Source organism: Carcharhinus amblyrhynchos, chromosome 14, assembly GCF_965287045.1.
Source record: "Carcharhinus amblyrhynchos chromosome 14, sCarAmb.v2.hapA, whole genome shotgun sequence".
Lineage (NCBI taxonomy): Eukaryota > Metazoa > Chordata > Chondrichthyes > Carcharhiniformes > Carcharhinidae > Carcharhinus > Carcharhinus amblyrhynchos.
The window spans coordinates 5,644,855-5,657,094 of NC_137337.1; the positions used below are offsets into that span (position 1 = coordinate 5,644,855).

Consider the following 12,240-nt stretch of genomic DNA (forward strand, 5'->3'; position numbering starts at 1 on the left):
TACCACCCCTTAATTTAAAGCTATGTCCCCTCGTGCTAGCTTTCTCCATCTGAGGAAAAAGGCTATCACTGTCCACCCTATCTAAACCTCTAATCATCTTGTATGTTTCAATAAGGTCTCCTCTTAGCCGCCTTCTTTCTAACGAGAACAACCTCAAATCCCTCAGTCTCTCCTCATAGGACCTTCCTTCCATACCAGGCAACATCCTGGTAAACCTCCTCTGCAACCTCTCCGATGCCTCCACATCCTTCCTATAATGTGGGGACCAGAACTGTACACAATACTCCAAGTGCGGCCGCACCAGAGTTTTGTACAGTTGCAACATGGTCATCATTACTGAGACTAGCTTTATGTTCAGATTTATTAATATGCCCCAATGCATGTTAATAAATCTGAGTTTCCAGGTTACCAGTTCAGTGACATTGCCATTATGCTACTACCTCTTGACAGATCTGTAACATTTTTCGAAGTTGAAATAAGTTTAATCTTGGTTTTCAATGCTGAGTAATGTTTAATAAACGTTTATCATAGTTAACATTTCTAAAAGCTTAACATTTCCATAAAACCTTGTACTCATCTCAGAGTCTGGTTAAAGTTTTATTGGAGTTTCTGAAAGAATTTGTTCAGATGTCTAATGTTGTGAAAGTCAAATATTTACCTTGGATATCAGGAATCCCACTTCCCAACGGGTCCCAGGACTTCAGAACATGCGCTGGCTGGGAACTAGCTGTATTTATTCAGTTCATTGAATCATAGAGTCTTTCAGTGCAAAAGGAGACCATTCAGCCCATCGAGCCATCACTGGCAACAATCCCACCCAGGCAATCCCATGTATTTACCCTGCTAGTCCTGCTGGCACGAAGGGGCAATTTTCCATGGCCAGTCAGCCTAACTTGCACATTTTTGGAGTGTGAGAGAAAACTCATGCAGACATAGAGAGACCATGTAAACTCCACACAGACAAATTCAAGGCCGCGATTCTCCTGAAATGGGACTAAGTGCCCACACCAGCAAGAAACTTGGAGGGAGGCTGTATAGGGATGGGGACGTTGTTTGAGAGGGAAAGGGGGGGCAATGTGGGTGATCTGAGGAGGAAGAGGGCCAGAGTGGGGGGTTTGGTCAGATAAATCTCATTCCTTAGTGGTGTGGTGGGAGAGGATGCTTCTCATTGCTGTGGGGTTGGAGGTCCTTGCAGTTTTGGGCGCCGCACCTGCGCAAGGATATTTTGGCCCTGGAGGGAGTGCAGAGGAGGTTTACTAGGCTGATACCAGAGTTGAGGGGATTGAGCTATGAGGAGAGGCTGAATAAACTAGGCTTGTACTCGTTAGAGTTTAGAAGAATGAGGGGAGATCTCATTGAGACGTATAAGATGATGAATGGGATGGATAGGATAGAGGTGGAGAGACTCTTCCCGCTCAAAAAAGACAGTAGGACTAGGGGGCACAGCCTCAAGATAAAGGGGAGGCGGTTTAGAACGGAGTTGAGGAGGAACTTCTTCACTCAAAGGGTGGTGAATCTCTGGAATTCTCTGCCCGTTGAAGTGGTGGAGGCTGCCTCGCTAAATATTTTTAAGAAGCAGGTTGATGGGTTCTTGATAAGAGAGGGGATTAAGGGTTATGGGGAGAGGGCGGGAAAGTGGAACTGAGCCACAACAGATCAGCCATGATCTTATTGAATGGCGGGGCAGGCTCGAAGGGCTAGATGGCCTACTCCTGCTCCTATTTCTTATGTTCTTATGTTCAACCCTTGGGATCCAACGTCCCTGGCCTTCGCTTGTGAGGGCCTGCATCAAAGTCTGCCTGCTGCAGGTCCCACTGGGAAGGCGGGTGAATAGCGAGGGCCATTTTATTCAGTCTGTGTTCATTTTTCTGCTGACTCCTGATTCTCAGTGCCTTTGCAATCGGAGTATTCCCTCCCCCATTCTATTTTACATTTTTATGTCTGCTGCACGCGCACTGGCTGGGGAAGGAACCACTCATGCGGAGTTAGTGGATTTTCTCATTTCAGGCTGGGAACTGGCCCTGCTCACATGTACTGAAGAAGAAAAGTAAAAACGTATGAAAGGTGACCTGACAAGGAGTGGCATTGCACTGACGGTGTCTCAGAGAGCAGGACACGGGGAGGGAGCCAAGGAGAAGGTCCCAGATAAAGAAAAAATTCCTAAACCAGGAAGTGGGATAGATAGGTAAGGGACCAGGACAGAAATCAGAAATAAATCCTTTTAAGTAAAGTTGATAAAATGAAACAGAACAGTAGGCTTTCGGTTAAAGAGCGAGCTGTGGGGAGCAGAACTGAAGAAAAGTGAGCTAATGAGAAACCCTGAAGATCCGAGAAGGCATTTGAAGCTCGATGACACTGCAGGCCATAAACGCAAGGGCATTCTTTGGGGCATTGGTGTCCTGCTTGGCCCGGTCGAAGATCTGAAAGTGAAGTGTGAGCATACTCGACCATCCCGGGGAAGGGAATCTCAAAAGGCGAGATTGAAACCCTGAAGGTGGATTTTTGTTGAAGCCATCCAAGTAGGAATGGCACTTGGAGAGATTCCCAGGTAAATTTTGAACATGGAGATTGGAAACCCTCATGAAGAAGGCAGAGTTTCAGTTGGCTCACAGTGTTGGAATCTGTTTTGGTGGCATCTGTCACTTGTTTTGGATTGGGGTGTTCGATCACAGTTCACCTGTTAATTCACCTGTACCATGTAGTTACTCTGAATATTAGCATACAAGACTGAAATTGTAAATTGTGTTATCTTTTTGAACTTTTATGCGTCTGCAATGATATAGTAGAGTTGAAGGATTAGTGAATATTTGGATAATTTTCTGGCATTTGTATTGAGCGTTTTCCAACCCTTTTTGTCTGGTGTAATATAGTTCATTTTTCTTGTTTTATTCTTTATGTTAAAATCTCATCAGCAGATTCCTGTGAATTTGTTCAATAACTTACCTCCACAGTTTCAAAAAATTAAAGTTAGGACCAATCAAGCCAAGTTTCACTCTGGGACCTGACTTGTCTAGTATTAGCAAAAGTTGGGATCATAATATTAAGCAGAGTTTAATTTTTTTCTGGCAATATTTGTTGTTAAAATTTTAGGTTAACTTTACTAATTTTGTGATTTTTTAAAAAAAATAATAAAAGTCTTTAAAGTTAAAGATGTGTCAGCTCATTTTTCTTGTTACAACTTATGCAGAGACACTCATTTGGTATTGTCTGTGCCACAAGCTGCTGTCCGCCTGCTCCACCTTCTCAAGTGACATCATTTGCAGACATTTCACCTCTTGGTCCAACAGTCCAGAATCATCTTCTTAATTTGGCCCATTCTCATCCTTCAAACCCCCACACCACTGGATGCCAAGGTTTAAGCATTTTATCAAGGCATAGTTGTGCAGGGCAGATGAGAGCTATCCTTTCTACCCTCTCGGGGATACTTGTAGGATACCCTGAAATGGATTTGGGCTCCAGCAGCTCCAGCATCCCGAAAGCTGCTGTACATATGCATTTGGTTGTATATACCTTCCCAAGTTTTATCTGTTGGATGTAAATAAAATGTCATTGAATCATAGCTTTCAGGGGTAATATCTATCCTTAAAAATCCAGCCCTCCACATTCCTCTGTTTCTGGAACATGTACCTGACAACGGTCCAGGAAGGCAGCAGTCCCATAAAAAGCTAATGCACTCTGCCTTTTCCTTTTCAGTAGATACATTAAATCTCCGGAATAGGATATTGGTTACCTGAACAGGCTGGTGGAATGGGCAGACATATGGCAGATTAAATTTAATGTAGTGAAGTCTGACGTGAAACATTTTTATAGGAAGAAAAGGGAAAGGAGGTACAGAGAACAGAGGGACTTGGGGGTATATGTGCACAAATCACTGAAGATAGTACAGCCAGTTGAGGAAGCAGAGACTACATCCTGGGCTTTATAAATAAAAGCATTGTATACTCACAAGTAAGTTATGGTAAATAGAAAGACTCTGCGCTAAAATGCTGTTCATGTACCTCAGTCTTCCAAGCTTCTTCTCCCAGTTTCAGGTGCTCTTCTTCCTCTTTATTCTCCTTTTCTGTGATAATGGTTGGGATTTTTCAGCTGTTCTCACTGGCGGCAAACCCCTGCCACAGGTTTCCAGATGGTAGCGGTGAGGTCCTTAGTACGGGAAACCCCTTTGAAGCAGTGAGCTCAGAAGATGCCACCTGCGGCCAATTGCAGGCCGCCTCTATTGACACGAAACTTCTGCTGCAGGTGCATGCGGAAAATCCTGCCCAATGGCTGCACGATGGAGTATCATGCACAGATACAGTCAGGAAAAAAGCAAAGAACCAGAAAAATAGCCATCAGGATTCACAGGATGAGAGTGGTTAATACTTCCTGGAACAGCTATTTGGATCTAATTATGGTAATCACAGGTGTATGAAAATCTTGTCAGAGTTTTAAGAGTTCCTAAATTACTGCAGTGGCAGGGTATTTGCATACAATGCTTTCGAGCGGTCATTGTTAGGGAAAAAGATGCGTTCATTACAAATGCAAAGGATTAAGGAGATTTGGTTGTATCATAAGTAGGTGCACAATTCACTTCTGCCCAATGTTCCGCAAACATTTTGCTGCATGTTTGCTTGGTTCCAGATTACAGGTGTCTCTGGGTGCAAACACACAAGAAATTCCACCCCAATATGCACAATTACATCCATTCAACTGCTAATTGCTCTCACATATAATCAACAGTGAATATTTGTCCAGAAATACACAAGTAGTGTTAGTTGTAAAACTCAATAACTGAAGAATGTTTCAAGTGCTTCACAACGGTGAAGGGGGGTGGAAAACCAATGAAAATTAAATGTGGAATGATGACCAAAGGTTTGATCAAAGAGTTACAGTTCGGAAGAGAATTCCAGAGTGTGGGACTTAGGCAGGTAAAAGCCTGGCTCCCAATGCCTGTTGAGAAATGGAGTGGGGGAGAGCTTTCACATTAGGCTGGAATCAGAGCAATAGATAGTTTGGGGTAATGTTGTCAGAGTTCAGTGATAATCCATTCTTACCTTGCTACAAGTGAAACAATCATCCTAACTCTGACACTAGTTTTATACTAGGATCCCAGTAATAGAAAATTGGGGCAGGGGATGGTGGGCAAGAGAGGGAGGAAATTAAAATAATTGTTATCATTAGAAAAAATGCACTAGGTGCCTGCTGTGTCTGGACCCAATCAGCTGCAGCATCCCAGGAAGAGATCCTGGAACCCAATAAGTGAGGTCAGGGCCAATCGGAGCCACATTGACACGTTTCGGTGAGTGGATGGGTGTTGCTTGTGAGAGCAGGCAGGCTTTCTAAGGGGCAGCACTCGCTACCAGGGAGGTCCTCAATTGGTCAGAAGGTACCCGATCAGGAGGGCACCCCCCCCCCCCCCCCCCCCACTCCTCCTTTCCCCTATAAACCACTGGATCTCCTGTGGCAAATTGCCCACCTGCTGGTACGTTACCAGCAACAGTGAAAAGAGGCCCTTAAGTGGCTTGTAAGAACTTCTATTGGTCTCCGGGTGGGAGGCCATCCTACCCTCCTTCCACTGTGCCCTGGGTCCGTATAAAATCCCAGTTACAATATGCACTCTGTTCCACATCCCACAGTAGACTCCTGCATGTTGATTGTGACTATCAAATGAACTGTGAATGTATAGATAAAAAGACTGCTGGTGGCACGTGAGCTGGACAAATCAGTGTATGGTTGGAGGGGAACAGATTCAGAATTTCTATCAAGTTACTATCTGCACCGGGGTCTAACTGACTGTAACATGGACCACCCTGAAGAAAACTAATCCGTGATAATTACTGCTATAAAATGCTTATTTGCCTCAGGATTTGAGAATCAATGCAAGATACTCTGATTGTGGCTGTCTGACCTAGATACTACCATTAAAACAGTTAGCAGACAGCAGTTGGAGAATAATTGCAATCTTGCATTAGTTAAGGATTTATAAGGCTGTTTGGCTGTCTAACCTCCACATTGCCAGCGAGGCACAGGGATGAGACTCACATTTCTATCTCAGTTGTGAGTTCAAGCCCCACTTCATGATTCAAACATATAATCAAGACTGATGCTTGAGTTTGTGCCACATGTCCAGGTCTAACATCCCATCTCCTTGTCTAGATGGATGTTGAAGTTCCCAGTGTGCTGTTCATGATTTCTTCACTTGTTCAAGCCAATTACCCCCTCAACCAAAACCACTAAAAATAGATTATCCAATTTGCTGCCACATTTGTCTAGGTGACGTTGATGATCACTGTTCGCACAACAATTACTTGGCTTTGAAACCCTTTGGAGCATCATGAGTGTATGAATGATGCTATAAAAATGCAATATTAAAAGCAAGATACTGCAGCTGCTGTAATCTGAAACTAAAACAGAAAATGCTGGAAAATCTCAACAGGTCTCACAGCACCTGGGGAGAGAGAATAGAGCTAACGTTTCGAGATGACGAGGGGTCATCCATACCTGAAGCGTTGGCTCTATTCTCTCACTACAGATACTGTCAGAGCTGCTGAGGTTCTCCAGCATTTTCGGTTATTGCTATAAAAATGCAAGTTATTTTTCTTGTTATGCAGGAACAGTTGCATGTCACATCAAACTTTGACTTGGCTCATTGTAGAGAGGATGACTGTCTGACCTACATCAGCCCATGTTGAAGATTGAGTCTTCCTTAGCATTTGTCTGAGAAACTGAACCCAACTCCACCCAAATCAGAGAGCAATGCTTGTCTTGCCATTGTTCCTTAATTTCAATGGGCAAGTCCCCACTTGATGTGATATCTTCATCTAGTTGTTCAGGTTTGTGTCTTCAGATCTCAAAGGGTTCTGTGAAGGAATACAAAGGGATCATAGAGGTAATCAAGATTATTATACTTGCTCAGAAAGAGAAGCAGAGTTCGTGTTTCAAGTCAAGTATGACTTCTTCAAAAAACCTTATTCCAAAGCAGTCATATTTAACTTGAAAACATTAACAGTCTTTCTCCAAAGATGCTGTGAGACTGCCGAGTTTTTCCAGCGCTTATATTTTAATTTCAGATGTCCAAAATCTATTGTTTGGTTAACTTGATTTGTATTTGTTCACTTTAGCACAGTAGTAAACAAGTTTTCTGGAACAATATTTTCTTTGGATCAGCCGATGCTGCCTTTTGGGTATTAGAATAACGTACTCCCGGGAGTTTTAGCAATTGCAGGAAGTTCCTAGGAATCTATTGATGTGGTCAAGGAGTTGGCCAATCAAAAAAGTTTTTAAGCCACTGCAGAAGTTATGTCGCCACAAAGAGAGTAGCAAGGGCAGGACTAACAGAACACTGGGAAGTTAAAGGGTTTTATGCTGGTGCACATGAGACATTTACTTTGTATTATATTCACCATTAAGTTTTAAATGATCACTACTGTAGCAGGAAGAATTATTGCCATGTTAAAGAATAAAAGGTTGGGGGAAATTGGTACCAGTTGGAATATTTATATGTAAAGTTAGAGTGTTGCAATTTTGAGTTTTTAATGGATTTTTATTTCTGGATATATTCACCAGTATTTCTGTAGCAAGGTTGAATTTAAGAGTCAGAAATAGACCAGGCTCAACACCACAAATAGTAAACAGCCCCTTGAAAAAGATAAAAGATTAGTTTTGCTATACATTGAAATGGAAGGAGCAGTGAGACCAATTTTTAGTCGAGTGCAAAATCCCAGCATCGCCTCTTTAATGAAGTGCAACATCTGTTTCATTTTGATCTGAAATTGATCTAATGCTTCAAAAGGTTGTCGCCCTCTGACTCACCTCTTTGTCAAATCATGATATTGGGATTGCTCGATGTAATACTGCAGCTTAACCTGAAACTGACATTAATACAAGAAAGAGATTGATTCCAAAGCACTCACTAGGTTTATATCCTGAAGCTGATGTGCACATTGGCACTACATGTTCACAGAAAGCTCCTGACTAAAATTATACTTGGCAGTAGTATGTAACTACAGGCAATAGATAGGTTTTGCAAAACAAAAATCAATCCTAGGGCTGACAAGTTTCCTGTAACTGAAATAGAACCAAGCATTCTTTGTTAAAAACCTAATTTAGGTTTAAATAATTAGGTTTAGAAAAGTAAGACTAGGAAACAGTAAAGAAACCAATCACAGATTGTCCTTGCTTTGAGCTTAGATCACTGCCCACTAAAGTAATAGAACCATTTAAAGTTTCTTGGAACTAAATTAGCGACGATATGTATAAACCTCTCTTTGTAGAATATTATAAGAGGTCTGTACAGTGAATATGCTTTGATGTTAAATTCATTGTAGTAGTCACCCTCCCACAGTTACTGCCTTATTATTACCAGTGCCTCCTTTCCTTTAATGACAATATTTCTGAATCTTAAACAGTCATTGCTCATGACTTTGAAGGCATCAAAGTCCTCATTAGACAGGTTTCAATGGGTGCCTCTTACCATAATGGCAGAGAGTGTCAAAGCATAGTAGGTCCCCTAATAATGATTGCTGTCAGACATGCCATCTGTGGCCTAAAATAGGGGATGAGCTCTGATTCTGCTCAAGTAGACTAGAGATGCTTTCCTGGGCATTTTCTGTGACTAGACAGTCAGCCAGTTAAGCATACACAGTTGCTGTATAGTAAAGGGGAGTTCACAGGTGCGTTATTTCATTATGGAAGCTTCCCACGTTATAAAGGGGTAAGGAGAGGGTTTACTGAGTTTCATCATTAGTTAAAACTGATTCAATTATCCAATTACTTTCTAGTAAATTTGGCCCACAATATAACAAAGTTATAAATAACTGACCAGAAAGGGGTCAGTACAATGTAAGTTTCAGACCTAGAACTAATTTGAGAAAATAACTGGAAAGTGTTTTGCAACTAGTAGCATAATAATCTGTGACACAGGTGCCTCTTGTGGGTAGAACAAAATATTAATGCCTAGATTTCTCACTATTAATAGCTAATAATCTTTTAACAGAAGTGCAATTCACTCTTATGTTAAGTGATCTGGGATGTTGAAATTTTTAATTTAAGCAAGTGCTACTGAATTAATTGGTTGTGGTCTGGTTAACAATTAGCAAATCTCTGAAGGCCATTTGATAATCTTGCAGCTTGTCTGCCTTGAAATTCACAACATCGCACAATAATTACACAAACACCATTCAGCCCATTCAATAAGAGAAATGCTACTGTTTGTCATTCACACCAAATTGTTTCTGAAATGATTCCACTGGATAACACTATCAGAAGTCCATTTCATACATCAATCACATTTGTGTGAAGAAAAAGTTCCTGATATCAGTCCTAAAATTATCTTTCATATGTTCGAACTGATGCTCCCTAGTTCCACTCTCATAGTTTATAGTAATATTGCAGGTCAGTTGTCTCTTAACAATCTTATATGCTCCTGTAAAACTGTGTCCCCGATGTCTTTTTTTGAATGCCAGTCGTTCCCCATGATTGGGTGTTTAACACTGGCATTTGCAGCCATGCCTCTTTTCTACATTGCCCCCAGTGCTTGAATGCTTGTTTTTTGGTATCCAGAACTGGATGCAGTATTCAAGATGTAGTCTAACCAAAATACCATAAAGTTAAGCACCAATTACTGTGAATTATATTCTAGTCTTCTGGTTGAATAGTTCAGCACTCTGCTGGCTTTGTTGATTATTGATCTTCCCTTGTTGGTTGCACTGAGCAAGGAGTCTACTAAAACTGCTTTTTCTCTTTCAACTTCGCGATTCCATGGAGTATGTGTTTCTTTTTTGTATATCCAATAGGTTATGCTATTCTACATGAAATATGTATGTATTTCCTTAACATTTACACAATCTGTTCAAATCATCTGGTACTTTTTGAGTTGCTCCTTCTGTTTCCATTGGCCTTTACTTTGCATTGAGTTCTTGAATTTGGATCATTGATGTAAATCAGGAATTGTAATGGTCCCAGCACTGAACGCTAATGCAGTCAATCTGTATGCATTGTTTCCTATGTTTCCACCAATTTCTCATCCACTTCCAGGTTTTCACCTGAATCCCAACAGCTTTGACTCTGACTTCAAGAGACTTCATAAGACTTCAACAAAAGCCTTTTGGAAGTTGAGATGCACTGTGCCATGGGGCTTATACCAGTTTACTTGAATTTATCACCTCCTCATAACTCTGTCATTTAGAAGATGTCCCAGAATCAGGAATTGGCACTAAGATGCTGGTTGTGTTGATGTTATTGTGTTGCTGCAGGTAACATTGAAAATTACTAGTGAGGATGCTGGTCTTTGGAATCACTCACTGTTCAATCTATTGACAAGTTTGTGTTGGCTAGCTGCCCTACAGCATCAGCTGGAAATTAATGAGATTACACTTTGCTTTCTATCATTTGGAACCAAACTTGCAATTGTGCTTTAGCAGTGTGGTTTCTATTTTTTGTTTTAATTTTTGCATTGTAATTTGGAGAATATATGTATCAGACCCATTTTTTTCTTTTTGCAGTAAGCCCTATAAAACATAACCTTGAAAATATCAGTGAAAGACCACTTGCTTGACGTAAATGGAATCAAAGGAAGCTACAACTTGTGCTTTCCTTCGCTTAGAAAATCAAGCCAGATGCTGGCCTGCAGTGTTTTTCAAATGTGTTGTTGGTTCTTTTTTTACAGGGTTGAGTGCACAACTGTTTTATTATACAGTTGTCCCAAATGGCTTATCCCTATTCATTCCTGTATTTATTGATTTAGCCAGAATATTTTTAGTTCCGTATTGCTTGTTGTATACTTAAATTTCGAATGTAGTCAAAATTTCCCAAGTGTGACATAAATCTTTGCACAGTGGGTTCTGGTATCCAACTTTTTAACTGTCAGAACTATTTGCCTACAACTTTTCTGCGAGCATTTTCAGGATACGCTGGGAATTGTGAAAGGAATGTGGTTTCATACGAGTTCTTTGCTAAACTACATTACGTGAATTGTGTGAAAAGCTAATGCAAGCAATATTTCAGAGCTATGGAAATGCAGTTGTAAAATCAGTTTTAGTAATATTTAAACAAGCATGGTAAAAACCAAATTTGAATTTCTATGTGCGTAAAATGTTGTGGCTTTGTGCCACTGAACATGTGTTTCTGTTTGGGAATGTCAGCTGCATTACGTAATCTTTCTATTTTACGATATTTTATATTTGATATTTTATGATATTTGCATTACTGTGGTTTACAATGGTTTCTTCCTCATGTTTTATTTTGTGTAATAGACTACGTGAATGGAGGGGAATTGTTTACGCACTTGTCGCAGAGGGAACGCTTCACAGAGCATGCAGTGAGAATATACAGTGGGGAAATAGTGCTAGCACTGGAACATCTACACAAGGTAAGCTGCACCATTACCAGCCAAGAATTGTATTTGTCAAATACATTATCGGTCTGCTTCTTGGATTGATTAAGTAGAGAAAATACGCAATGTAGATTAGGAGAATATCTTAACTTCAATGCTTCTAAGGTTCAACAGGGTGTTGCAAAGTGCCTTGAATATTGTGTTTTATTGTGCGGGCATGTGTTGCAGTTAGTTTAAAAAAATGTTGTTACATGTATAGAATTATGGACAGCTGAAAAAATCCCAAATCAGTGATCTCTTTTTACAAGAAGACAGTGGCCTGGTGGGAATTTCACTGAACTAGTAATGCTCTGGAAATATGGATGGAGATCCCACCATGGCAGCTGGTAGAATTTAAGTTAAATTTATTAGTGCATCTGGAATGGAAAGCTAGTAACAATGAACCTACTGTCGATTGTCATAAAAACTCATCTAGTTCACTGATGTCCTTCAGGGTAAGAAGACTCACATCGCCAGGTTAGAGTCCAACCTCTGCCGTCCTTACCACATCTGGTCAATGTGACTCCAAACTCTCAGCAATGACCTAGCAAGGCACTCAGTTCAAGGGTAGTTAGGGATGGGCGTCAGATGTTACCAGCGAAACCACAGAAAGAAAGTGGTCCAGATACCAGTTTACACCCTCCCTATTAAAAGCTGCCTCTATAAGAGTACAAAAGGAATAAACCCATGAGATACAACCAAGGTAATAAATTATGTGGGATACATGCCAAGGGGTAGCATTGCAAAAATATTTTAAGCAGATTACTATGTGGCAATAATAAATATTTCATCATCTTCTACATGTGAATACAACTTACATTTTAATCATTGCTTGTCTAATATTCCAGTCCAGTGCCAGTGGATGGGTTTGTTTCATTGGCTAATTACTT

General features: G+C 40.7%; 1 protein-coding gene across 1 annotated transcript in view; it reads left to right on the forward strand.

Moving 5' to 3' along the window:
- The window catches only part of rps6ka5 (ribosomal protein S6 kinase, polypeptide 5), a 165,272-nt gene that overhangs the window by 76,472 nt on the left and 76,560 nt on the right, over positions 1-12,240 (forward strand). Inside the window, exon 4 of the mRNA XM_080202198.1 lies at positions 11,232-11,347. Within this exon, the coding sequence (XP_080058324.1) occupies positions 11,232-11,347 (116 nt within the window). The remainder of the gene's footprint in view (positions 1-11,231; positions 11,348-12,240) is intronic.